The following is a 27782-nucleotide window of genomic DNA, read 5'->3' as shown; positions in this document are numbered from 1 at the left end:
GTTCTTTAACGTGCACCTAATCTAAGTATACGGGTGTCCTAGCATTTCGCCTCATCGAAATGCAGCCGCCGTGGCCGTGATTTGATCCAGCGACCTCATGCTTAGCAGTCCAACACCATAGCCTTAGTACTAAACAACCACGGCCGTTTAGCACAAAAGTAACTGGAACGCCAATGCATGTCTCCGCAATGTTCGGGAATATCTCGAAACTGGTGCCATCCCGAGAATCGGTTCCTAGTGCATCCGCCTTGCGAACTCCACGGCTAGAATTTGTAAATTGCAACAAGGGCCATAAGTTAATATGTTAACCTAATTGGTGAATTTTTGTTGATTAGTCGATTAATTATGCATTTCAATTTTTTGTGCAAGTAATGTCCGACTCTTCGAGTAGACCAGCTCATGAACTAAATTGTGCTTTCTGCCACACGCAACCTTTAAAAAGTTTTTGAAAGTGTTTGCTGAAACACCCGTATTTATGGCCACTGCATGCAAGAGGCGATGTTTCCATCCCTAATGCGTAAATGTTGTAAATAATTAGAAGAGCTTTTTTTTCTTTTGTCGCCAGTCGTTAGCATTTCCTACTGGAAAGAGAATAAATACTGAGATACATATCACTCACGTGCTTTTCACACGCCGTTGATAGAAGACTCTGCTGAAATACAGTGCCTAGTAGTTGAAGGGAACACTGAAGTCTGCCGCTTTTTTTCAGGGTCAAAAGGCACGCAAATTTGAAGTGAGGTGAACATACATCAACATATTCATTCTCTAGGCGTAGGCTATCGATTTAGTTGGTTACCTCCTTCTCTTTAAAAAATATAATAAACTTCGTCCTGTGTATATATTTAAATCATCATCAGCCTATATTTGTGTCCACTGCAGGACGAAGGCCTCTCCTTGCGATCTCCAATTATCCCTGTAATTTCAACTGGGATACATAGCGCTAAAACAACACAAGGACGAGGAAGAACACGGGACGAGCGCTAACTTTCAACAATTGCTTTATTGCAGCTGGTAAGCATGTATATACTCACTGGGAAAGGCACTGCAAAATACGCTCTGAAGGAAAGAAGAAAAGGAAAAACAGTCATGTGGCTACTATGCCAAAAAGTTCAAGCTATTTCTTCGATAAAAGAATAGACGGCGTGCTAACACAATCATCACCTCCTCTAGCTATCTCTGCTGCTTCGACAATTTCCCTCGTCACCTTATTCCTGTGGCGATACACAACAACAGTTTGTTTTAAGAGAGGGTAGCATATGGTTCCTTCGCGTCACATTTTCTACAGTGGGCAGCCAGGTGCCCGTCTATTGCGGTACTCTCTACTTTGTTATTATGCTCCGCCAGACGCACGTTTAAACATCTGCCCGTCTGGCCCACGTAGTACTTCTTATACACTACGTTCCGGGTGCATGTGACAAAAGGTCCCTTATGTGCAGTAGCGCAAACTGGCTTCCGCTTCCTCGTAGGACAGCTCAGCCCACTCAAACTCAAAAGTTTGTTAGGTGCAGTAAAAACAACATTTACACCCGACCATTGCCCTACCTTTTTTAGGTTGTGGGAAACCCTATGAAAGTAGGGAATTACAGCCACCTTTTGTTTGTCCCTTAGTTCTTTCTTCCTTATTTCGTCATCCGCTCTCTGCTCTTCACTCAGGCGTGAAGTTGCCTTCCTTCGACCCCTGTCTTGCGCTACCCGATTCCAACTTGCGCCTGCGAATTTCCTAACTTCATCACTCCACCTAGTTTCACCGCTGATGCTTCTAATGTTCTTGTCCTTCTAATGTCAGGATTTGCCGAAATTAAGCGAAAGTATTAATACATAGTTTGCACGCGCGTCACTTCCGCACCGGTCAGCGAGCCTGTCCGCCACCTTTAGGCACCTGCGCGCCTGCGGAAGCGTGCTGGAGCAGGCTGCGCGCGCTGACGCGTTGTTGATCCGAAGTTCCTTCTCGCGTCGTGATAATGCCAATCTGCGCGATTTTCGGTTGCCGCGCAAGAAGTACCACTGCCGCGAAGCCGAGCTACGCAGAACCGGGCCTAGGTATGCACCAAAAGTAATAACCTGGCAGTGCGAACGTAGAAGAATGCTGTCGGCGAAACGTTGGTGCCTGTGGCTTTCCCGGATAAATCGAAAGGACCTGAACAACGTGCGTGTCGTCACTTTGTTTCGGGCGAGTATATAACACGCCAAAACACTGCACATCACGCATGATCGTAAAAGGGCGGCAGCGAAAGCCCCCGTATACTGGTTGGTGACCGCCTGCTCGCACACGCATGGTCGCTTTTACCGCTCTGAAAAACGCCTGTGTACTTGTGCTGTAGTGCACCTTAAGGAACTCCGGGCGGTCAAAATTATCCCGGAACCCTCCACTGCCGCGTGTTTCATAATTAGATCGCGATTTTAGCACGGAAAACCCCCAATTTTGTTTTTTTAACGGCCTGCAAACTGACATCGTCATTTCTTGGTATGTGTGCTTCGCTTAGCGATATATATGCTAAGCAATATTTGAATGTCTGCATGCTTTCAATATAATGGGCTACTTCTATTTAACGCAACAAAATTCACATGCACGGACATGCACCGAACTGTAACTCGCAGAAAGAAGCGAACACACGTTTTGAAGACTGGGGAAGAAGTGCATATAGGTGAACCTTTGTGGCAAGAAAGCTGTCCCTAAATGGAGCAGCAGAAAAAATACTGAGAGTTTTCTCTGCCGCACGCCAAGGAACATATGCTTTCATTGACTCACCTCGCCTAGGACGATGGACCCGACGACAGGCGCTTCGCTGCAACCTTTCTCACCCAACAGCTCGTGAAGTAATTATGCGCCTTCAGCGATTTGTAAGCCTTCATTTCGTTCACGACGCGATGTCGCCAACTTTGTGGCGAGCCCGCGTCGGCGCAACAAGCTCGTCCATGTAGGAAGGGCAAAATTCAGGGCTCCTGACTTTTGCCATCGCAAAGCATTCACGACGGCAAACATGCGGCGCTGACACGTGCAAGCGAACGCCGAACACAAACGCAGCGGGCCAGCGGCTAGTAGCGAGGTGCCTAGCGATGGCGGACGGTCGGGGCAGGCAGCTGATATGACGTCACGTGCAAACTATATATTAAAAGCCGTGCACGTCTGCGCCAACAATGATGCTGTAAGCTTTTAGCAACAACAAAAGTGAACGCAAAAGAATCCTCAAATTATGTGGGTAACAGAACTCCAGTAATGACACTTTAGGAGCAGAGGGGGGGCTACGGATCGCCGGGGGGCTCAAATGGTACAATTTGTCATCTTGCAGCATAAACATACGCAGAGGGGGAACTGGTCAGGTCCGTCAGGTCAGGCTGTTGCTCATCGGCGATGTCGCCAAAGACAGTAAGCGTGAGGACGCAAGTTGACTCGCCGGTCTCAAGAAGGTCTGCTGGGTCTACGGGATGACGTGACAAGCAATCGGCGTCCTCATGGAGTTGGCCTGTCTTATACACGACTGTGAAAGTACTCTTGGAGCCGTAGAGCCCACCGACCGAGACGTCCAGCTGGATCTTTTAAGGACGAAAGCTAGCATAGGGCATGGTGATCAGTGATAACCGTGAAAGGCTGTCTATACAGGTAGGGGCGAAATTTGCCTCGCCCAAACAAGGGCAAGGCATTCACGTTCATTGATCGAGTACGTAATTACGTTCGGCTGGTGACAGAAGACGGCTAGCATACACAAGGACACGCACAATGGACTGGATAAGGGAAATGGCTGCATGGGACCCGTCGGGGGTACGCACCTGAAAGGGAACTGGGGAGGCAGCTTCAATCTCGCGGCGAATGATGCGCACAATATTGTCGGATGCAGCAGGATAGGGTGGAACGGGTGGCAGACGAAGGTCCTCACAGGAAAACGTCGCAGCCTTGTTCGGAAGACTGGTAAAGTTCGGAGTAATGCGGTGACTTTTTGCTTCTTCAAAGCGTCGGCATTCATTGATGTCTTGCACTGTGGATGAGTTCTTAAAAACCAGGAGTGTAAACGCATCATCTGCAATACCGTTGAGGATATGAGCAACCTTTTCCGCTTCTGGCATATTGTCATAGACTGCGACAAAGTGCGAGCACGTCCTGAATGTATGTCACATAGGACTGGGGGCAAGTCTGAGCTCGGCATGCAAGGTCTTTCTGCGCAGCATGACAGCGTCCGATGGGCTTGCCGAACAGATCGATGAGCTTTTGCTTACATAGCTTCCAGCTCGTAATTTCCTGTTCGTGGTTCAGAAACCACACTTGTGCCGTGCCCGTCAGGTAAAATATAATGTTCGCTAGCATCAGAGTCGGGTCCCAGTTGTTGATAGTGTCCACCCGTTCGTACAGTTGAAGCCGATCTTTGATGTCTGTGTTGTCAGAGCCAGAAAAAGTACCTGGGTCACGCAGTTGTGTGAAGACGACGGGGCGGTCGGCAGCAGTTGGTTGAGGCATGGTTGGTGACCTGCCCGAAGCATTCTTGTCCCTGCCTTGAGCTGGCATTGTAGATGCAGCCAAGGAGCGTCTGCTGGGTAAATCTGTCTTGATACTGGAAAAACCCGCACCTCCACCAAAATGTCACGGGGAGAAAAGACTTGACAATATATTTACAAGATATATACAACGGGCAGAAGACAGGCATACAATATGAAGCCCGTGCGCGCGTCTATCGGCGACCGTCGTCTTCCGTTAGTCCTGTCATCATCGTTCACTACTGCAGCGCCTCATAGCAGTGTATGTGTGCGCGCACTATACTGGTCGCCGCTTTATGAGCTTTATTAGCTACCTTTGGTAGCATATAGAGTAACTCTAGGCTATAGCCTTCAGTGGCACCCCTATGTGACGAATTAGGTGACGAATTAGGTGACGACATAGGAGAAGCGGATGACAGAGGGTACGGGGCTGCGATTTTCGGTTGATGCCCGTAAAATAGAACTATTTTTGTGGTGACAGCACCCAGAAAGTAAAGACACAATAGGACAGTGGACATGTTTACGATGTCGCTGCGATATGGGATGATTTGCATATGCGTGAAGTTTTTGCTCCAGACTAGCGTGACAGTGCACGGCTAATGAAATGCTTCGCTTGCCCATGCTGACTTGCTTGCATTATTTAGTTGGTGTAATGAGCTTGCTGTATACCCGTGAGACGAATCTAAGCACCCAAAACAGCAACAGCAGCCGTGCATTTGTTTCCGATATAGAGTGCACGGAATTGCCAACTTGGCTAGAAAAGCGACACTTTTAACACCGTTGGTAACGTAAGCTTGCTATAGTTTTATGAAGGTATGTGCAGGTTTGAGCATTTCATAACAATGTACTCCACGTGCGATTCATTTTGCCAGTCGTTATGGGCTTAGACGATGACCCCCTGCAGTTATCTCATAGAGAACACTCGGCAAGACTGAAAAGAAAAGATTGGGAAATCAAATAGATTGTTAGAAATAGAGCCATATGCTTAAACGAAGGGCACGAACAAGCACGCAAGCCGGCGTCAGAGTGTAAACAAACTCGCGTCCGGGAAGTCCGAAAACTCGTACGCAGATGCACTGGAGACTAAAAACACGACATTTCCATGCATGAGCGGCGCCATCTTGGAAACTACGAGTGTGCTGACCTCGCCCCTTTGCGGTGGAAAAAAGAAAAAGAGGTGCGGCAAAAAAAGAAAACAAACTGTTTACATAGTTACTTAATAACCCAATTAATGGCGCTAGTTGTCCGAAAGCATTCGGAAAGCGGTGAAATATGAATTCGCAACCGTCGATAGCGAGCTAGTGATGGGAATAGGTGCGGACAAGAAAGTGTTAAGCAGTTAAAAAAGGTCATTTTTGCTCTCACTTTTAAACATTCCAGTGGAGTGGGCTTGCTCCACTCGATTGTTATAAAACAAAAACATGCAATCATAGTGAGTGAACTTCCACTATACGCATGGCAATCTTCTTGTATTGGCTGCAACCATTACATCACTGGAAGGGTGCAATTGGTGATGGAAGGTGCCAAAATACGGGATGGGAACACCTATACATTTGTATTACAAAATTCTTTGGTTCAATAATTGCTCATTGAGCAAATTTGATCCCCCTCCCTCTCTTTGCCTTCATACAACATCAAAAAGTTGTGCTGATCATAATCGGCACTGCCCCAAAAAGCACTGCAGGGCCCTTTGGGCCTTTTTAGTGGCTCTATAGTCGGTGACAACTTCAAAATTACAAAGCAGCTCCACCCACAAAAACGCAATGCACCTGCTCTTCACCTCTGAAAGAGCTGAACAAGCTGGAGTCTGCCCACAGCTTTATGACTTTGGCCAGCTAATGTAAATGCTAGGCTAATTAGAAAATAAAAGCTAGTTGTTTCAAGCTAAAATATTGCCTTTGGCTGAGCAGTAACATCAGAATCACCTATAAAAAATGCCTAGACGTTCAGGTTTCACCTTGAAACCAGTGACACAAAGGCCGATCTTTACGCAGAAAAAACTTGTTTCAAACACGTGAAACCGCTTGGTGTCAGGGAGATGAGCGAATCTAATTGGCTGGCGCATCTATGCAAATTTTGTTTTAGTTCGACAGTGCACACATAACCTTGCAATTCCTAGGTTGTCTCCGACTATAGTAAGTATTTGCAACAAACATTACATTTCAGCCACCAAATAATCTTCTACAACTCTTAAATAATGAAAATGCTACACATCTTCCAATAAAACATAGCTTGCTTTATTAAAGGCCTGTTACACATAAATACCAACAGATAATGCTACTTCTGATAGCTGCCAGAGCCACAAGCATGTCACCACTTTCCAAAATGCGGCATGAAATTAAAAGGTTTAAAAAGCAAAATAAAAGCACAGTACCCACCTATGCAACTAAAAAAAGAAATATATGCAGTACACCTAGGACCTGACACTATACTAGTGAAAAAGCTGCTTTCATAATATATATATATAAAAAAAATGGTTTACACATCTGGTGAACCCTGTAGAGAAATAAGAACAAATAAGAAGCTGAATGAACTTTCTGTGAAACAGTCTTTAAAAAGGCAGTTGAGGCAGGTATTTTTATTCTGTCTTCTGTACTCTAGGCCAGAGCTTGTTGCTAGCATAATCAGAAGCACAGCTCCATCTAAAGACAAATGTGGGAAACACATAAAAGGCAGTGCTTAGTTCTGGAACAAAGTGCGGGTGAACTCGATATAGTCATAGGCGCCGGAGATGGATCTGCCACTCTTTGGATCCACATAGGGTTTCATACGGGACACACAGTAGTCGGCCATGTCCTTGGTAAGGTTCTGTAAATGAGAAAAAAAAACTATGTTGTTTGACATATATGCCATGTGTAAATGAACAAAAACCATGCTAGTACATTCCATTTGGAGTCATTATCCCGCCTTCAGCATGTTCTTTAATTCAAACCTACATATTTAAACACTGATTTTACATATCCTGCAATTAAACAAATTCTCATTTTCCAATTGTAAACCCATTGTAAACTCCACAGTGTTGATTTAATGGAGTCCGCTCTCACTGCATGCATGTACCTTGAGCATTTGTGATGGCTAAAGGAAAAGCATCAGATGACAAAATTTATCATTTGCATGTACTCTTCAATGTGAAAATATTTCTGGTGAGCAGCGATTAACACAGACCATTCAGTGACGGGCACTGTTCAGGAGCCTATCCACAAGCACTAATCATGCTTTTAGATATGCTCCTGAAAGTGTCGGTAGCCACTCGGAACAGAAATTCCAAATGAAAGTGAGCTGACGAAGTGAAGACAAAATGAATTCACTTGTCTGTGTTGTTGCACCATGTTGCTCTGTCCACATTGTTATCGCAAACGAATATTGAAAATGACATTGCGGTCATAAATACAAAATGGCAGCCTAGCATTGCTTGACTGCGATGAGGACAATACATGTGTACGCATATTGCTATTTGACAGAGACTGCTACCACTAGGTGTGGTCCGCACCAAAGCTTTGCTCTCAATGCTATCTCTATGGCATGTCCTATTGCTTTTGATCTTGTAATTATTGGTAGTTTCTTATAGGGATATTGTTAGAATGGAAACTCCGTCAAGCGTATTGTCGCTTATATTCCCAACCCCTCCATCATTTTTTTTGTGTTGATGGGAAATAAAAGTTTTGCCAGAGAAGATGCTACATGTATGGTTTCATAGTTGCAGACAACGTTTTGTGGCTCCACAGGCAAAGCCAAGGGGGCAGAGTATCTGTATGTGTGTTACACATCTAAGTACCGCATATACTCGCGTAATGAACGCACTTTTTTTTTCTAAAAAAAATTGAAGCAAAGTTGGGGGGTGCGTTTATTATGCGGGGTAAATTTTATGGGAACTTTTTCGAAACAGCAAAAATTGAAAACAGACCGCAATTATTTAAAAATGCATTAGATAACTTATTTTTGCAGTAAAAATAGACGTAAGCTATTTCAAACCATAACAGAATATTTATTGCCCTTCACCATGCATCAAAACCACCAGACCTGTGTTCCAGGTTGCCGGCCGGTTCATCCAGATTGTGGTTCCTCAACAGTTCATCCTCGCAGCCAATTCCGGCTGTCTGCCGTTATCGGAAGCGTCACCTTGAAGTGCTGCTTTTCGGCAACTGTCTTGACAAGCACGCTGTGTGCGTCTCTTTGCTCGACCGTCTTGCTCATCGGCATGTCTGAGTTTATCAGTATCTGATCAGCGTTTCTGCTTTGTGAGCAGATAAACTCCGTCCTACAGCAGGCATATAACTCGACTATGGGCCCATCGAACACGGCGAAACCAAATGCAGGCAGAAAAACGAGCAACAGACTACGCCGACCATGTGCCGGCCGCCCCTCCTTCACTTGGCCTCTCCCAAGCACCACTACCTGCCGCGCACCGCGCGCACATGCTCTCATTTTAAGTCAAAGTAGAGTCCATAAACTGCGTTAAGTACTGTTGCACAGAGCCAGTTGCCTCTTTCTCTCTTGAGCCTGCTTGGTGCCTTTGCTCCGGCGCAGGCGGAAAGCATGCGGTAAGAGCAGGCTGAGCGTTTTCTTTTTCTTTCTTTCTCGGGTTTTACGTGCCAAAACCAGTTCTGATTATGAGGCACACCGTAGTGGAGGGCTCCGGATTAATTTTGACCACCTGGGGTTCTTTAACGTGCACTACAACGCAAGCACACGAGCGTTTTTGCATTTCGCCTCCATCGAAATGCGGCCGCCGGGCAGTCGCTGCTTCCATCAGGTCCCAAGTGACCGTGATAATGCGCAGCCTGTACTTACCACATGCTTCCCGCCAGTGTTCCCTCGTCATGGCTTTGCCATGCACGGGCACCGAGATTAAATGCGCTTGCTTTAAACAGACGTGCGAGAATAAAACATTGTAGTCTCTCCGAAAAACAATAGCATGGCCGTTCAATCGTGGGACCGCACAGTAGCAAAGTTGGGGGTGCGTTCATTACGAAAGGGAAAAAAAAAAAAAAAGTCCCATTTTTTATGACCAATTTGGGGGTGTTTTCATTACGCGAGTAAATACGGTAGTCAGGATGAGTTTAATCTTGCAAAATGGTCGCCATTTTGCATTTTGGCTGTGTTAGTAATTCAGTATTTTGAGCAATCCCTGCCGAGTCTGAATAATCCGTCGGCTACTCTATATTGCCTTATATTAGCGAGTTCTTTTCCTTGGGTCCTTCAACTGGCCCCTCGCCTTATAATCGTGACCGCCTTATAATCGAATAAATACGGAAGTTTTGCCCACTTCAAACTGTAAAAAAGACAACAAGATATAATGTTACACTAATTCTTTGATATCCCTTGCCTCGAGGGGAAAAAAATAGATTACTTGAGAAAACGAGGCATGTTCAAATATGACGTTTCACGGCAACAAGTTGTACTAGATCTTGCTAGGTCCAACAAGTGTCGCTGGAAATTCGTAATGAAACCTTAAAGAATGTTTTATTGCTCAGACTTTGTGGTTGAGGCTATACTCCGTTTCATACATAGCAGTGAACGCTTCGGAAGCTAGAGAGACTTCTTGCAGTGCCTTCGTTCTCACTTGGATATAGTTCGATGTTTTTTGACCGCAATTGTGCGCAACAGTTTTTTTTATATGGGCTCAGTATTGAATGAAACAAGTCTTAATCCTTAGAAACAACCACACTGTGGTATACGGCTGCTAATGCGTTGTTTTAGATCATTTTTTTTTTTGCGGTTCTTTTTGCGTTTTTTTTATTTGCAACCCGTCGCGAGGAGCTCCATGTGCATGCTCACGCGAGCGAACGCTGTTGGCGCACAGCGGAGCATGGACGGAACACGCGGAGTGATAACTTTTCTTGACCGAACTTCTTGCGTAGCTTCCACAGCATTGACTGCTATGTATGGAACGGAGTATAAATGGGAGACGAACAGCTCGTAGTGTCATTTGTCTGTGGTGTACGTAATGCACAGCTTGAGAGCGACAGCAAATTCATGGTTAGGCGGGAGGGACAGGCGTCACCATAGTTCCTGAGAAACTTGTTTTTGAGTGCACAGATTTTTACCATATTTAGGTGTCAACCAAAGACAAACACCAGCATATAGTTTTTTAGCAAATGCTGAAAGCAAACATATGAAATCACATTTTGTTGTTTCAAGAGCAGCAATCAAACTCAGGACTACATGCAGCTGTGGTCTCACACACACTTTTATTCTGTAACTTTGGCTGTATAGCTAGCTTTTAATGCAGGAATGGAAACCTCCAATTTAATGAGTTTTCTACTGCAAGCAGACTCCACTTTACATCGAGATTCGGATGTATGCGTCAGTGAAAGTATAGAAGCAGGAAAGCTAACTTGGGGGAGAATGTGCAGAGAGGTCCATTAAAGGGACCCTACAGAGGAATACTAAGCTGTATCAGTAAATTGCACTTCTGGGACATCAAAAGGGTCGGTCTTACAAGTGCGGAGATTTGGTACACCAGAAAAGATGTAAAAAGACTGGTGGCAACACCACCTAGAAGCTTCAACATTAGCTCTCCATGTCATGAATTTTGGCAGCGTCTGCTGGGGACTAGATAATAAGTTATTGATAAACAAGGATTACATTACATTCTAAAGAAACCAAGGGCTCAAATAACTTTTTGTGCACAAAAACGACTGACACGGAAAAGTACCCTGAAGTCTGACACTGCACTGATGTATCAGTGCTGTGGTTTTTAATACAAGAAATAAAATAACAGCATCAGCCTTTTATTTCTCTAATACGAACCAAAATGTTTCTGCGGAATAAATAAAAATGGACTTCTGGAAGAATACTTCACCATCTAAATCTATTTAGTCTTGCTCTTTAGTATCTCTTTAATATCAACATGCTGCTTGGCAATAACGAAGTTGCTGCAGTAGATATCATTTGCCAGGGCAATTCCTTTTAATTGAGGTTTTAATACAGAATGCATTGTGAAATTTGTGTTGCCTACATTGCGACTGTGCAGGAAATGAACATGTACCACAGAAAAAAAACGCCTTCTGTCAGTTCCTTGTCTGTCAGTGTCCGTCTCTGTCAGAACATGGAAGTGTGAACACTTCTAAACACTAAATCTTTAGCTGGAGGTAGAAGGAAAACAGACGGAAAAAACTCACTGCGTAGAGCTCGTCGGCAGTGACATATGGCCGCTCGCCAGAGGTGATGGCACGGAAGGCATTCTCAATCTCCTCAGAGGACCGCACATTCTCAGTTTCTCTTGAGATCATAAACGCCATGTATTCCTGGAGAGAGACTTGGCCATCTCTGTTGGGATCCACCTGGTCAAGGATGGCCTCAAACTCGGGGTCTGGCTGGCCCTCTTCCACCATGGGCAGGTCGTAGCCCAAAGCACGTAAACATGACTTGAACTCCACATGGTTCAACCGTCCACTCTTGTCTTTGTCAAAGTGCCTGCATGTATCCATCCGTTGTGGGTCAAATTAAGCATTCTTTTAAAGCCTAAATAACAGGCAGTAAAATGCAGTACAATATAACCTTTTGTGGCAATTTTGATTCAAACCACAAGCATGCAATCTTTCCTTCAGAGGCTTTCCCTTTGCACTTGTCACTGCAAATGCACTGTATGGTACAGGAGTTGGCCTAGTGCAATGGCCACAATGGTCTGGCAGTCGTGCAAAACCATACTCGAACTTTTCTTTCATCGTACTTTCTACGGGCTAGTGAATATACTTCAGAAATTGAAGTATACAGCCAAATTATATGAAACTTCAAGGGACACTAAAGGAAAATATAAAGTCAAGCTAAAGTGATAAATTAGTGCTCGAGAATCACTAAGGAGTCAATATTATCGCGAACAGAGCACTAGTAATCGAGAAATTGATGTAAATGCAGGGCACGATTAGAGACTCCCCCGGGACACTGAAGTACTTGCCCTATGATGAAGGCACTCAATTAAATTTTGTGACTAGTACTCACCACTCGTTATAAAAACATCAATGTATATGCATTATAAGACGAAAGAAAATGCTATTTGTCCAGTACTATTTCATTTTTAGAAAAAAAAAAAAAAAACTTATTGACATTACCCTTGGCAACGATGCGGGCATTCGAAACATTTCATTCTCTCTCGAATCAATTGCCGCACATGCTGTTGCATTTCAGTAGTTTCATTATCGCGTAGTGCTGCGCTAGTTTTGCTTGCTCGCGAAACTCGCACAAACTGAAAGTAGCAGATAATTCCACTTCCATGTGATGTTGCGGGATGCCTGAACGATGGCAGGCCAGTTGACCAAAAGCAGGTGCAGCGGTGAATCCACCGCTCCGTCTTGTCTTCTCCATGGCCGCGCATTTGCGTTTGTGCGAAAAACTGCACCGCCGTTATTAGGGCGCCGTTTTACTCACCGACAACGTATGCAATGTCCCCACTCCCCCGGTTGGGTGGCGGGAGATTTGAATTGCGATAAAGACCCTTCAGATGTAGTTTTATTGCAAACTAAGTCTTTTCTTGGCACGAAACAAGTGTTACAAGGTTTCTGGAAGGGTATTTAAACAGTCCAAGTTGACTTAGTATTTGCCTTTAGTGTCCCTTTAACATAGTTAATAGTATTTCCAAATCTGGTACACATTGTTCGCATACTGAACAAATTTGTAACAAGAGCCTACTGTTACACTGTGAAATGTAAAGTTAAATATGAAAAATGTTGAGATATTTAAGTTATAATTTCGCATTTAAGAAAAAAAAAAAAAAAGAGCGCAGCTCGCACTAGGTGCAAGGCTGAAGCAAACAGCGGAGCTTGTGATCGACCAAGCTACAGCCAGGGTCGCTATCCCGACGACGCTGGATACTCAAACGCAGACTCTCGCGTTGTCGTAACTCGGGATCTTCGACTCAACGACGCCTGTTCTCGCTTGGCTGCACGACGCGCTTCAAGACACGGCCTGGCAAAGCACTGACATGTCTAGACGAAGCGAGGCACATGTGGTTGCTAGGCGATGCGGGCGCAGCTGTGCCAAGTGGTTGCTAGGCAACCCACGGTGACATCATCGCCAGGCGCAGTTTCTGGTCCACGCTACACGGGCCAACCGGCTTAAACAGCTCCGCTGTTAAAAGCCAGTTTATTTGAATTTTACCGTGATGTCAAAAAGTTTGAATGAAATAAAATTAAAACTAATGAAGTCAAGGAAAAATTTGCATTTGGTAGGGACTGCCTGCCTGAATCAGGGACTGCCTGCAAAATCCCCCATTTTGTGACATTAATTTTCTTCCTATCAGAAAGCAACGACTGTCATGATACCAGGAGGGAATATGTTTTGCTCTTTCAAAAGTGAGGAGATGTGCAATGTTCAGTGCTACTATGCCTGACATGCCAGAATTTCCCCCCCTGCACACTTTGCAGGTGCCTCATTTTGGCCTAACATCACCCCCCTTCCTCCTGGTAGAGTGACTCCATCCATTAATATTTGTATTGCTGAGAGGCTGACATGTTTTCACTACTTGTGTCAAAAATGCCACTCAAGCAGACTAAAGTAGGCCCACTGTTCATACCTGTTTTATTAAGAGGGAAACATTACTAAATAAAATTGATAATGCTGAAGTAGATCAGCTGCCCTGTACGTGGGTCTGCCCGATGAATTGGCAACAACCACATGCAATCAGTGCAAACTCAATGCTTGTGCCAAAAACGCCACCAGAGTTCACAAAAAGATATGCTTAATTTTCTGCAGCTCTCTCAAACCATTGCCCGAATTGAAACTGCTGCTTTGCTGGATCAGCCATTGATGAAAACATTCAAAAAGGCGTTGAGCAGACTGGTGATTTGCTACCACTCGTGCTTTGTCTCCACCTTCTTGTGAGATGGCTGCACAAGAGGCCTGGTGTTCCCGAGATTGCTCATAGCTACTTAACGTCCCCTGTGCCACATATTGCTAGCTCAGAAAAGCATCCATCAAAATTCAATTGTGATGTTAAACCCACGATACTGAACAGTGGTCATGAGGGGTGCTGTAGTGCAGGAGGACTCCGGGTTAATTTTGGCCACCCAGGTAATGTGCACCTATTTCAGCAGGCACAAAGCAATGTACTCCCCTGAGCAGAAGTATATGGAACAGGGATTCCTCAATAAAGCTGATTTTTTTCTCCACCTGCAAATGCAACTTGAAATTGAGGACTGCAGTCGAAGCTTGGCATTGCGAACATTCCAGTGAAGTCGTCAATTTTGGTTCGTGTGTCTGAAGTACGAAGAAATTAAGTTTTTTTGGTGAGCCTGTGGTCCGTATACTTTGGCTCACAGGTGTAGTTTGAATTATCAGTAGCAGAACCTATTTATAGTTAAACCTCGATATAGCGAGGTCGGTAAAATCAGCAATTTGCTTCATTATATCGAAATTTCGTTGTATTGAAATTCGACCTTTTATGCAAATAAGTACAGTCGCCGATCGATTTTTCTTACATGCCCAAAGTTTTCTGAATTATCGGGCAATCGAAAAAAGCAAATTTGTATAAGAAAACGATTCATTTTGTTGGGTTTGGGAGTCTGACGAATGATATGGTTTCACCCCACGTCGACGATATCTTCACATCGGTGGTGCGAATTAAGCGAAGCCAGCCACGCTTTCGCGTACACTCCACCCCTGCGGCCGATAGCGTCGCCCGCACTGGGATGATGCTATCATGAAAAGCGCTGGCAAAGGGGAGTGAATGCTTCGGCTGGCTCTCCTTTCAACGGGTCTCCAAAATTCCGAGATTACGCAACCTCCAATACTAAACACATGGAAAAACAGCTTACATGATGTCACGCCGTCTCAGCATGCCCACTCTTTGCACACGCGGCAGATTATGTCTAACATCTAAAAAGGTGGGCGGCTGCGTATGCACTCAGCTGTGCTTACAGCCACGCGCAGCCACAGCCGAGACGCGCGTCAGAAATCGAGACGCGCACCACCGCACCAGCTGCAGTGGAATTTCGTTATATTGAACTTTCGTATAAACACACTTCGTTATATTGAGGTTCTAAATACACAGTGTTCTATGGTCAAGAGGTTGTGAAAAAGTAAATACTTCGTTATATCGAGAATTTCGTTATACTGAAGTTCGTTATATCAAGGTTTAACTGTATATTTTATTTAATGAGTTGTTCTACACATTAAGTTCTGCACAACTTTGCAGGACTTGTGGTTAGTTCAAACTAAAAAAAATCAGAAAGCTATAAGTAGGAACATCACACTCAAAAGGCATGCAGCCTCAAGTGCCAATAAAATTTGCAACACGGCAGTGCAAAATGTCTGCATAATTCTAAACTATGACAGCAGGGAAATTAGAGCACTAAAAAAAAAACTGCTACTCACTTGAACATCATGCTGAACTCCTTGAGGGCATCTTCTGTAACACCACTTTGATTTCTAAACAAATGTGAAAAAAAAAAAAAGGGATGCTCACATGAGAAAACATAAAAGTGGGATAACAGAAATGTATATTTTGCATAATATCAAAATGTCAACAACTCTGCCTTATTTAAATAATCTTTGAACAACCTAAGCAAGACACACTAAGCTCACCAAATGTGCAGGAACAAAGCTGAGCAATCCAAAGTGCTTTTATGTCATTAGCTCTGCCATCTGTCAAGCTCAGGCAAATGACACCCCCTCCTAAAGCTAGAGCAAGCAACAGCGCACCTCGCTTGTATTTGCTGCTCCAGGTTGTGCTGCATGCGCATTCCAAGCTGGTCAAGCTGGTCCCACTGCTGGGCCAGTCCCACGGTGCCGTGCTCGGTGTACCGGTTGTCAAGAATCAGCTGCTCCTCTAGCAGAGCTCCCAGGTCCTCAATGCGCTTCAGGTCACCACGTTTGCCACGAACCTCAGCAGCCTTACGCTGAAAGGGCCCAGGAAATGCATTCAGACCACTGATATACCAAGCTCCTACTAATCATGTCAAGAAATGTTTTGTAACTGTAATGGGTTTCAAAAAGACTTTTGCTAATGTGCTACCTGACCAGAGAACTGACTATTGACCTTTTTTCAACAGGCAGCTTCTACCCAACATCTGACCTTTGTTGCTTCCAGCTGTGCTTCCAGTGAACCCGATCCTTCCATCATTGAAGACCTGCAAGAAGTGGTACAAACATGCATCATTTTAGTGATGTTTCAGTGTTTTTAAATGTTCAGTAAAAAAGGCAATATAGAAATGCATAACAGACATTATTAATAACATGTAAATATGCCCAAAAGATGCTGAAAATGAAAAACTTTAAGTACGTATGTGTTTAAGAAAAATGAGCCGCACGCACGCACGCGCGCGCGCACACACACACACACACACACACACACACACACACACACACACACACACACGCGCAAACAAAGTGCACAAAGTATTAAAATTTTCAGCTATAAACACAAAAATGCTTTGTTCGTGAAAAGCAAGTGCTAAACTGAAAGAAAGTATCAAAGAAACATCTTAAGCAATATTTCTAGCCTGTTTAGCGAGACCCAAAAATGGTCATCTTTCAAGCAATGATTAAAGTTAAAACCATACAGGCATGTTTTATTGACCCTTTTCGCGGTGATCCCGTGGGTGCTGCCATGTTTGATCACATGGTGATGCGTCAACTGCTTGCCTCAACTGCCTCCGTGTTTACAACGGATGTGTATTATGCCAGTGCAGCGTCGCAAATCTCGGTTTCGGGAGATATTGTAGACGGTGACTAGGTGGACGACACGAAGCTTTGGCCACAGCTTCAGAGAAAAGACAAAAGTGCTTTCGGAGCTGGTTAAGCTATGTCCAAATGGCACGAGCAGCGTATACGGTGCTTGTTCTAAATGTGGGGCTAAATATGTATTTCAAGCTATCCAAACTTTCCGCTTCTGAATTGAATCAGGATTAGTGTTTTGCTCTTCATTCTTTATTTGGCAAACATTTTGAAGCAGCAGCTTGTCACGTTTCCGACTCAGTAAAGTTCCTCGGTGCAGTCACTGATTATTTTCTGCCTAATCACTCGCAGGTGTGCTCAGTTCCGATAAATTTGTTCTTGCTGTGCACAAGGCTTGAAACGTAACTGTTTTGTACATTGTAATACCTTGTAGCAAAGATGTATTATCACTAGTAACTCACTCTTGTGGACTGTCACAAAACATTCAGGTTCGGCCATTCGTGCCCTATCAGTGTAGTCCGCCATTTATTGTTCGTATATAGTGCGCATATATGCGCGCAAATTCACATAATCTTGACACGTTGGTGATAGAATGGGCTTAAGTTTCTGTGCCAGTTGGGGTAGATGTGTGCAGATACAGTGCGCGAAACTGACAGGAAGCGGCACTACTTCCTTTCTCATTCTTTAATGAACGGTACTCATTCTTGCGAACGTTCCGGGGCTGAAGCCCTTTCTTTGAAGGTTAGCGATACGACGCTGGCGGATGAGCAAATTTCTGTATCCTCGAGGAAAGCTGTACATCTCAAAGTGCTGTTAACACATACGGACAGTTGCAGCAGTGGTCTGCGAACTTGGCCACACAGATTCATTCCATTCCTTAATACGCCAGCTACTATTCTTGCAGCCAACTACTGCACAAGTCTTCAATCCACATGATACAATCCAGCATGATTGGAGCACAGTGCATTAGCGACAACTCAATTGCATTTCCAACAGCTGATCGCACAGAAGCAAGGTAGAAGCGGTAATGGTTTTGTATTCGTGTGCTGTCGCTGAGGCCACGTGCAATGCGCTGCCGAAAGTGCCATCTCGTTTCGTTAAAATAAATCGATCCGCAAAAAAGGGTCAATAAATGCCTGCAAGCACTTTTTCTTTTAATTACTGTCGACATTAATTGGCAAACTTGAATGCCATCACAACTTGGAAAAACAGAAACCAGTACAAACTTCTGCAGTTATGCATGGCTTACGGGCATAAACTGCCCCTGCCAGCTACAAATCCATGCATACCTTCAGCACTCCAAAGTTTAATTGCATGTCTACATTACAGTATAGCTCAAAGAGCACACAACTTCGAGTGTCAGCACTCCTGAGAGCAATAGCAATTTTGGGAAAAAACTTACCCATCTAGCAGCCACATCCTGTGTATTGGGAAATCATGTAAAAGAGAAAGTACACGTTAGAGACTGACAGAGATAAAAGCGCTCTGCAATGAAATATTTAAAAATACTTACCGTGTGTCTGTAAGCCACTGGTGTAATGCATTAGCATGCTTGGCAAACTCTCTACGAAGGTGGTCATTGTCTTCTTGGCGCTGGGCCTCCTTTGAAAGCTCGATATCACGTTCCTGTGTGGAATGAGGACTAAGTGTTCATATATGTGAAGCAAGCAAAGGTTAGCAAAGATCCTGGCCGGCACCAATACATTTCTACGGGCCCAAACGTTCATTATTTTGATCGGACGTTTTGCCTTTGCCAGATAATTCAAACTTCACTGGTCAGGACGTGTACGCCTGATTCGATCGTGCGCCTCGGCACTCTCATTGGCCCATTGAACACGCGCAGCCTCAGCGTGTTTTAAGTTTGCTCTACTTAGCGTCGACAGCTGTGTTTCAATATGGCGACATGTTGCCGTTACGAATCTCTCAGGGACAAGTTATAGTCTGGCATTTTCAGCGTGACAGGCAGCGGCCAGCGAAGTTGGAAGACGCCACGTTGGAGACGCCAGAATTGGCAAAGATTCCCCCTGTATTGTTCGACATGTTGAACGTGACCCACAGTAGCATGGCGATCGGCTGTTGCTGCAGCTCATGTACACAAGACTGCAGCGAGCGAGTGCTTTTTCGTTTGGCAAAGGTGCAAACTCAGCGCGCTCTCTTCAGTGCACCCGAACTGTAGGCCAGCAAATTGCTGGCCAGCCAAGCTAGCATGCGATGCACTCTGGTCTAGCGGCTGGGGCGTGAGATAGGACATGTTCTATTCCTGAACCAGTCACACCACGATGAACGATGAATGCCGCCAGTCAGGCAGAATGCACCACATGCTAGATTATATGAGTGTCCACTTTCGCTGACGTAGCAGAACTGCACTACATGTGGCGTGTGTCCGCGCTACGACTTCGTCAAGGCCGGCTACTGAGTAGAGATCAGTGAGCCCGGCACGCCACTTTCTCATCTGCGCGTGCTCAAGGATGATATCACACATGCACACTCAGAAGTGCTTCTCCTTAAATTTTCGGAACACTCCTGACTGTGCAGCTATTCTTTCACACTTGGTAATTGTCTAGCAACAAATCGAAATCATGAGAGACACTTAAACTGACCTTGATGATCTTCTGTAGGTTACGCCACGTATCCTCCAAAGCCTCCATGGTGAACCATGTGTAAGGGTTTGGTCCAACATTGAAGCTCTTTATTTGTCGGTCCAGGGCAGCAAGGGCTTCAAAATCTGCCTGTGCTGAGCCCAAGGAGTTCTGAAACTGTGCATGAGCCTCTCGCAAGGCACGAATCTCTTCCACAGAGTTGCACCGCACAGGGTCAGTCAAGTCTTCCTCAGCATTCTCAAACCAGCTGTTGAAGGCGGATGCCTTCTTGGCAAATGTGAGGAAGAGGTCTTCAATCTGGAAAGATAGAAGGGAAAAGAAAATCGTATTTGACATAAGAAAAAATACTTTTTGGCAATCCAGGAACGAAAAAGCCCAGTAAAAGTGGTGAACTTACTTGCTTGAACTGGTCCAACATGTGCAGCAGGCGAAGCTTACGGGCATTTGAAGCTGCCAGTAAATTATTCCAGCTGAAAATTTGAGTCATCTGGTTACTGAATATGTACTGAAGATGAAAAACAGCTTGAAAAATGGTCAAAAACAGATGATGAACGGCTTAGCAGAATAAGTGCACTCTGAACTGAAGATAATACAGCCTACACCTTTAAAAATGCTAAAAATCTCCTTCCCCTACCTATAAACCTTGAGCAATTCTACCACTGACTGAAACTAACAATCACAATGTAGGTACAATTTCTTTGTAGCATTCACTATATCCCTACTGCAATGAAGTTAAAAATGATGCACTGGTATGAAAGCTATCAATTATTAGAGCTGAAATAATGTTACAGGACCTCATATTTTGCCTTATCCTACCATTAAATATTTCAGCTAAAATATGCTACCATATGCAAACAATACAAACAAAGCAAACTGCTGCTTTGGACTTTATTGGAGTACTTGAATGTGCATCATACATGGAGAATGGGGCAACATTTACAGAGGGCAAGGGGGGAGGAATAGGGGGAATTAGGCTAAATAGAAAATAAGAAATGCCCTTTAAGGTTAAATTGTATCTTAGACATTATGCTTTTTGTGCAAGACTTACCGAGTAAGCACATCATCATGTCGCCTCATTATGGCTGCTGTCTGATCATGATTAGCAGCAACAAGTTGGTCTTTGAGCTGTGTTATACTCTGAATGCCTTCTTGCTCAAAAGCTCCCAAGCCAGCATCAAAGGTTTCCTAAGAAAAAAAATCCAAGTTGTACTGAATTTTCGTTGTGAAAATATACACTGTACACATACGAGTAAGAAACGTGATAGCTGTACGGGACTTTTTTTCATATATATATATATATATATATATATATATATATATATATATATAATATGACATGGTTTCCATAGTCCCCTGTGCTCCAAAAAAGCATGTTTGTCCTCACTCAATAACACCAGAACTCGACCTTCAAATTTGGGAGCACTGGCTCACCCTACCCAGAAATCTGGCACTGGTGCCTGATTGGATGCCTGGCATGCAACAAAACTACGGGAGACACGGTACGATGCAGCGTTCAATACGGCGTCCGATTTGGCGCTACAGCATGGCAAAACGCCTTGGATCTGGCTGCCGTTTCAGTGCTTCGGACGCCGTTATTGGACGCCGAATCGTATAAAGTGCCTGCTACTTTTGTCGCATGTCGGGTGTCCAATTCGGCGCTATGGCACGGCAAACCGCCTTGGATCTGGCTGCAGTTTTGGTGCGTTGGACGCCGTTATTGGACGCCGAATCGTATGAAGTGCCTGCTACTTTTGTCACACATTGGGTGTCCGATTCGATGCTATGGCATGGCAAAACACCTTAGATCTGGCTGCTGTATGGGACACCAAATCGTAATTCGAGTCTCCTACATTTGTTGTACACCAGGCGTCTGATTCGGAACTACGGCATGGCAAAACGCCTCGGATCCAGATGCCGTTTCAGTGCGTTGGACACCGTATTGGACGCCGAATCATAATGTGCGTCTCCTACTTTTGTCACACACCAGGCAACCGATACGGCCCATTGGCCGCCGTATTGGACGCCGAATTGTACTGTGTGTCTCCTACTTCACGGCAGCAAGTTCTGGGTGTGATCATTATGCGAGGAAAAGAACGAACGCACTTCTTGATTGGAAAGCAATGGGGGGATGTGCAATCATTATGCAAATAAATATGGTAATCACACTGAACTTATGTTAGCGGCACGAGCTTAAAATTGGGTGGAGCAACCTCTTTTGCACCCCCTGATATTGGAGACCACAGTACTGGTGCTGCAGTATCATCCTATGCTACCAGTCAATGGCTCACAATGACAAAATTTCTGATCGTTTAATTCTGCCAGAGGTCCTGCTTCACTGTTGTGTCTAAAAAATCCAGCCAATGGCAATCACATAGGTTCATAGAAATAGACATGGAAAGTGGTAGCAGTATTAGGAAGTTGAAGGAAAGAGTAGAATGTCTAATGAAACTGTAGGCTCCCCACTGAAAGTACCGTATTTGCCAGACTACAAGTTGCAGTTTTTTCCCAAATTTTTGTTGGTGCAGCATATATGCATAAAACCATTCCCACTGGCGCGACCAATATTTATATATATTTTAACGAGTAAAAGAAACCGTGTGTCCTGAAAGGAACTGAACCTTGCATTAACAGTGATGTGACTGGTGACAGAGCTTAGCTCCTAGGGCTCGCCGTGTAGCTAGTGCAGTGGTACTCAGCTTTGTCTCTCTCATATGGGTACCTCTGTGATTGGAGGTCACACATACAGTAAAACCTCGATAATTCGAAGGTCGCCGGACCACGAAAATTCTTCGAATTAAGTGGATTTTCGAATTAACCGAAATGAATAAATAAAAAAAAGAAAACAAGCAAGAACTTGCCACAAAAAGAAACCACCTTTATTTTCCATATCCGAGAAAGATTACTCAAATAATCACTGATGCGGAATTACTTGGCGCGGTAGTTCGCCGCCCCTAGTGTCATGCTCTCCAGCTGGCTCACAGCACGTAGCATACAAATATCACCCACACTGCACTCAACAAAGTTGCGGACGATGTTCACGGAATCGATAACTGCCGCGAAAGCGGGCGTGGGGGTGTTTGACTCCAAAAATTTGGACTTGCTGGATATTCCGGACTTCAAAAATGCACCATCAAGGTTCCCATTGAGTTCATGCATTTTCGCAGCCAATTTTTCGGACGAATTGAGACCCCAAAGTTCAATTTTCCGGACTAAATCGCTCTTTCCGAGCCACACTACCCAATCTTGGAGGCTGCCATGTTGGATTTTGCACTGGCTTGGATTCCAGTGGCTCGCTGTATAGCCTCCAAGATTGGAAGGCGCGCGCTATCAATAGAGAGCTCGCGCCATCCTCCCGTCTCGGAGGCAATGGCTGCTCTTACTTGGCTGACAAAACGGTCCAGAGTACTGCACTTTTTCCCTTCTAGTATATGCGCTCAGCACTATCGTAACCATTTATTGTGGGATGTTTTTTTTTGTTTTTTTTTATTGCCGCGCGCCCGCTGCATGTGCGAGTGACAGCGCGGGTGACGCGCGCTTTCATGGAGAGCGGTGAGTCCACGCTTGTTAATTCAGAGAGTTTTTTTTTTTATCTGTAAAGTTTCGGTTACTATTTTGAACACGGCATGTACATTGAGCAGGTGTCTCGGATACCCATGTCTCAGTGATCGGCGCTACCTCCTGTGCCTTCGTGAGAGCTAAGCGGTGCGAAGCTCGTTTCTTGGATCTCCATAGCGAACTCCGTTGGCGGAGATCGCCAACGCGGTGACGTTCGTGTCGACTGTACACGGAGACGACGTCACTGCTGCGCAAATCCAAGCAAGTCGATCCCTTCTAAGCGTAGTATGAGGCAGGGCATTATTAGCGTTTTTTTTAAAGCCGCACTAATAATTTTCTTTTTTTCGGCCTAACGAGTTTTTCGGACTATTTTTCAGTCCCCACGAGCTCGGAAAATCGGTTGGCGACTGTACGGAGCAGCCCTAACCTAACCGCCGCACATTGCTACAAGCCGGAAACTTCCAATTATCCAAATAGAGCCACGCGGGCCATTCAAATTATCCGGTAGAATTTGCATTGAGAATGACGGGACCGCTCAAATTCTCCGAATTAACCGAAATTTCGAATTAACCGAGTTCGAATTATCGAGGTTTTACTGTACTAGTTTGCTCATAGTGAAGTTTTCTTAAAGAAAAGGTTAAACTCACGTAACTGACAATAAATAAGAAAAGGGTGCCACAATTTTTTTTCATCAAGCGTTTTCATCCTGCCAACTGAGTTAACCCTTTCAGTGTCGCTGATGTACTGATACGTTTTTGTGTTTCTGTCTCGCTATGTCACTGATGTACCCGTACATTCTCCGTTCTCTCCACTCGGATATGCACAGCAGCACAAAGTTGGCAAGCTCTGAGGTGGTTCTGCCATTTTTGTTCACTTCTAGAAGCATTTTTTCTTTCTCTTTCTGGGTGTGCTCAGTCTGGGTTTTTGTAAGTGGCGGTGAAATGCGCCCCTTCGTCAGCATGATTGCGCCGCACGTAGAATGCGCGTCCACAGATGGGAAGGGTGGTTCCCAATCTCAGTTAGCGGAGATTGCCATGGAGATTGAAGCAACGAGCCCAGTCACTTCGCGCCACTTGGCTCTCGCGAAGGCAAAGGTGGTGGCGCCGATCACACAAATTTGAAGCCGCACAAACACACACAAAGATGTGATGTCTCCGAGAGGCACACACACACCACGTGCAAAATAGCAATCGAAACTTTAAACCAGACCCCGCAAAGTGATTATGACGATAGTGCTGACCAAAAAAAGAAAGATAAAAGAAAAAGCGCCATCCCCTAGAGTGCAGGCATGGCCTCCGAGATGATGATGATGATGATTTATTGGCATCCCCTTTGAAACGGGGCGGCGACAAATAGTCACCTAGCCTGCTTGATTTAATCAGGTATACTATACATGTTCTTTATCTAGCATTTTTGTATACCTATCATTATTTTTCTTTTTCAAAAATTTACCTTGTACCGCTGCCTATGATTTTAAGAGATCAGGTCGCATCCATCTTTTCCCTACTTTTTTTCCACCAGTACTCTAATCGTCTCTAGCTGATCTCTACGGCTGATCTGTTTATGTTTCCTTCCACTTTAAACCCAAGCGCTTCTGGGAGTTGCACGTTACCTACGGTTCTCGCTGGGTGGATCCCGTCGCATTCCATTAGGATGTGCTGAGTGGTCTCTGGATCTTTACTGCAGCATACACATGTCTCATCTAGTTCCGAATATTTGTTCCGATATGTTTTCGTCCTTAGGCAACCGGCTCGAGCCTCAAATAGCAAGGCACTGCCCTTTGTGTTATCGTACAGATTTTCCCTTCTAATTTCTTTCTTCTCATTCTTGTAAATCTCCATTGTCCTTTTCGTTTCCATTCTTTGCATCCAATTCACGGTCTCTATTTCTCTCACTTTCTTTCTGATGACCCCGGTTGTCTATTTACAGTTTCGATTATCCTGTACTTGGTTGCCAACTTCCTTGACCTCTTCCTCCATTCTGTGTCCACGCTTTTCATGTAGAGATACTTGTGCACTTTAGCCGCCCATTTATTTTCATCCATGTTCCTGAGCCTTTCTTCAAAACTAATTTTGCTTTGTGCTTCTCTGACTTCAAAAGAGGCCCAACCCATGTCTCCATGCACTGCCTCATTTGTCGTATTACCGTGTGCTCCCAAAGCCAACCGGCCTACTGATCTTTGGTTAACTTCCAAACCCGCCAATATATCCGATTTTAAGCATATAATGGCATTTGCGAATGTTAGCGCTGGCACCATTACTCCTTTCCAGATTCCACGCACCACCTCATACTTATTGTGGCCCCACAGTGCTCTGTGTTTCATTAATGCTGCATTCCGCTTCCCCTTTATTTTCAGATTATCTTGGTGGTTGCTTGAGTAATTCTTTCCTTCGTTTATGTGTACGCCGAGGTACTTATATTGCTTCACTATGGGTATTACTTGCTGTTGAATTAACACCACGAAGTTACTCGTGTGCTCATTAAGGATCATAATCCCTGATTTCTCTGTGCTAAACTTAAGGCCTAGATTTGTCGCTGCGTTCCCACAGATATTCGCAAGTATCTGTAAATCTTTTTTATTGTCCGCTAGTAGCACAATGTCGTCTGCGTACATCAGTCCAGGGATCTTCTGTTGCACCATTTGTCCATTACGCATGTAGGATAAGTCAAAACCTAATTCGCTGTTTTCCAGTCTTTCTATGCCTGAGACTTGAGGATGGCGCACGCTCTCTAGAGGTGACCCGTAAAATGAGCAATCGCAGGGAATTGTGGGGCGCATCGTCTGCTAGCAGCTTCCGATTCGACGGACAACGCGGCGGCATCGGCGGCATGCCCGGCGCACGTGTTTTTGTACACGGTTTCAACTGTCACTCGTGCGAAGCTTTCTGTCCGCTTTGTCGACTAGCAATGTCGTACCATTCATGCAGCTGATTGCTAGGTTTCAGTTCACTCTAGGCGCGACAATGACTAGCCAAGAAAGGCAAGGATACGCTTTTATTCATAAACGAACTCTGGTTTTCGTTTCGGCAGCCTTTTTTGTTTCTGCCAGGTTTAGCTCAACGACATTTGCCGCTGCTTGGACGCACCATCACTGACTGTACTGCCTGCAGGTCAGTCAGACAGATGGAAAATTTATCTTTATTCGATAATTTATCAACTGATATCGTCAGTAACAGCGCCGCTAGCGTAATTAGAAAATGAAGTGCTGAAAATGTATGAAAACTGCGCGCTGTCAACGGCATTTCTCGGTCCAAACTCGAGGTTCATTTGAAGTGGTATGTAGTCAGAAGTTTTCGCTTTTTTGTCAACAAGATGGGGAAATGGCCGTATCGCCGACATATTACGACTGCGCATTATCTCTATCTGTGTTCAAGGAACTAAGGTGGGCTAGTTGGTTACGAGTATTATGTATGTATCTCGCTGTGTCCCATTTAAATTTGGGCCGTAAAACCATGTTTCATAATACCTCTATATGTGCATGCGAGTACTGAAACAGTTACTGTTGCTTGAGTCAATCTTAGAGAAATAAATATCTTGGGGAATCATTCCGTGTCTGCCCTTACACAGCTAGCTCATTGCCGCCTGATAATTAAGTGCCACTGACTAACGTTCAGTTTCTTTTTGTTCACTGATGGTTCAGTTTTGGCAGTGGCAGCCATGCCTCTGATGCTTGTGCACAGCTGACTCGGCAAGGGACGGCGCAAAGCAGTAGCTACATGAGTCAACGCTTGAATTTGAGCAGCCAATGGCTCAACAGCCGACCATGGTTTTGCTAGGCGCCTGCAACCGGGTAATCTTTGAGTGTGACAAAGCCGGACTGCAAGTGCATCAATAGGCTTCAACGGCGAAGCGGTGGCGGCAGCAGCGCTTCCTCGAACCGGAAACAGCGAGCAGACGGCGCATCCCAGAATCTTTCGCTCTTTTGATAGCGTCACCTATTGATAGCGTGTGCCTCCCAATCTTGGAGGCTATAGAGCGGGCCACTGGAAACCAAGCGTGGCCAAGCCAACGGAAAATCCGACATGGTGGCCTCCAAGATCAAGTGCGTGGCTTGGAACGAGCGATTCAGTCAAGAAAATCACTTTGGGGCTTCTTTTCATCCGAAAAATTGGTTGCGAGAATGCATTAGCTCTATGGGAACCCTGACGGTGCATTTATCAAGTCCGGAATACCCAAGAATTCCGAATTTTTGGAGTCCGAAAAATCCGTCGGCGAATGTATACCGACTTTTTCTTCAAAACTCAGGGGTACGACTAATAGTACGGAAAATACGGTACAAAGAAGAATGCGTGGCTCAGATTTCATGAAAGCATTGTCTAGCGAGTAAGCAGATTTATTTACTGGTGCAAAAAACATTTATTGACAATGTTCAAAAAGTGTTGCACGGCTGTTCTAATGTGCACAGGAATGCAACTGCTGGAGAAGCTTTTAGAGCAGTTTTTTTGCAGCAGGCTAACAGGGAAAAAAGGACATTTTTGGTGTTGCAAATTTGGAGCAATAGAGTAAATGATTGAAATTTTTACACTGGTCCTTTTTGGATCAATT

At 44.7% G+C, this 27782-nt stretch overlaps 1 protein-coding gene across 4 annotated transcripts in view; it reads right to left on the bottom strand.

Moving 5' to 3' along the window:
* Window positions 1-6682: 6682 nt before the first annotated feature.
* LOC119436536 (spectrin alpha chain-like) overlaps window positions 6683-27782 on the bottom strand; it is a 145105-nt gene continuing 124005 nt past the window's right edge. For 3 of the 4 annotated variants that reach the window (XM_037703406.2, XM_049658460.1, XM_037703405.2), the window contains 10 exons: window positions 20731-20867; window positions 20080-20152; window positions 19683-19979; window positions 18596-18708; window positions 18485-18502; window positions 16481-16535; window positions 16108-16304; window positions 15781-15834; window positions 11592-11886; window positions 6683-7275 (listed from right to left, as the gene is read on the bottom strand). In XM_037703406.2, the coding sequence (XP_037559334.1) occupies window positions 7147-7275; window positions 11592-11886; window positions 15781-15834; window positions 16108-16304; window positions 16481-16535; window positions 18485-18502; window positions 18596-18708; window positions 19683-19979; window positions 20080-20152; window positions 20731-20867 (1368 nt within the window). In that variant the 3' untranslated portion in view covers window positions 6683-7146. Of the gene's footprint in view, window positions 7276-11591; window positions 11887-15776; window positions 15835-16107; window positions 16305-16480; window positions 16536-18484; window positions 18503-18595; window positions 18709-19682; window positions 19980-20079; window positions 20153-20730; window positions 20868-27782 lie in introns of those variants that run through there. The other variant, XM_049658464.1, reaches the window with a different exon arrangement.

This window comes from Dermacentor silvarum, chromosome 1 (assembly GCF_013339745.2).
Source record: "Dermacentor silvarum isolate Dsil-2018 chromosome 1, BIME_Dsil_1.4, whole genome shotgun sequence".
Taxonomy (NCBI): domain Eukaryota; kingdom Metazoa; phylum Arthropoda; class Arachnida; order Ixodida; family Ixodidae; genus Dermacentor; species Dermacentor silvarum.
This window is presented reverse-complemented; position numbering and strand designations above follow the sequence as displayed.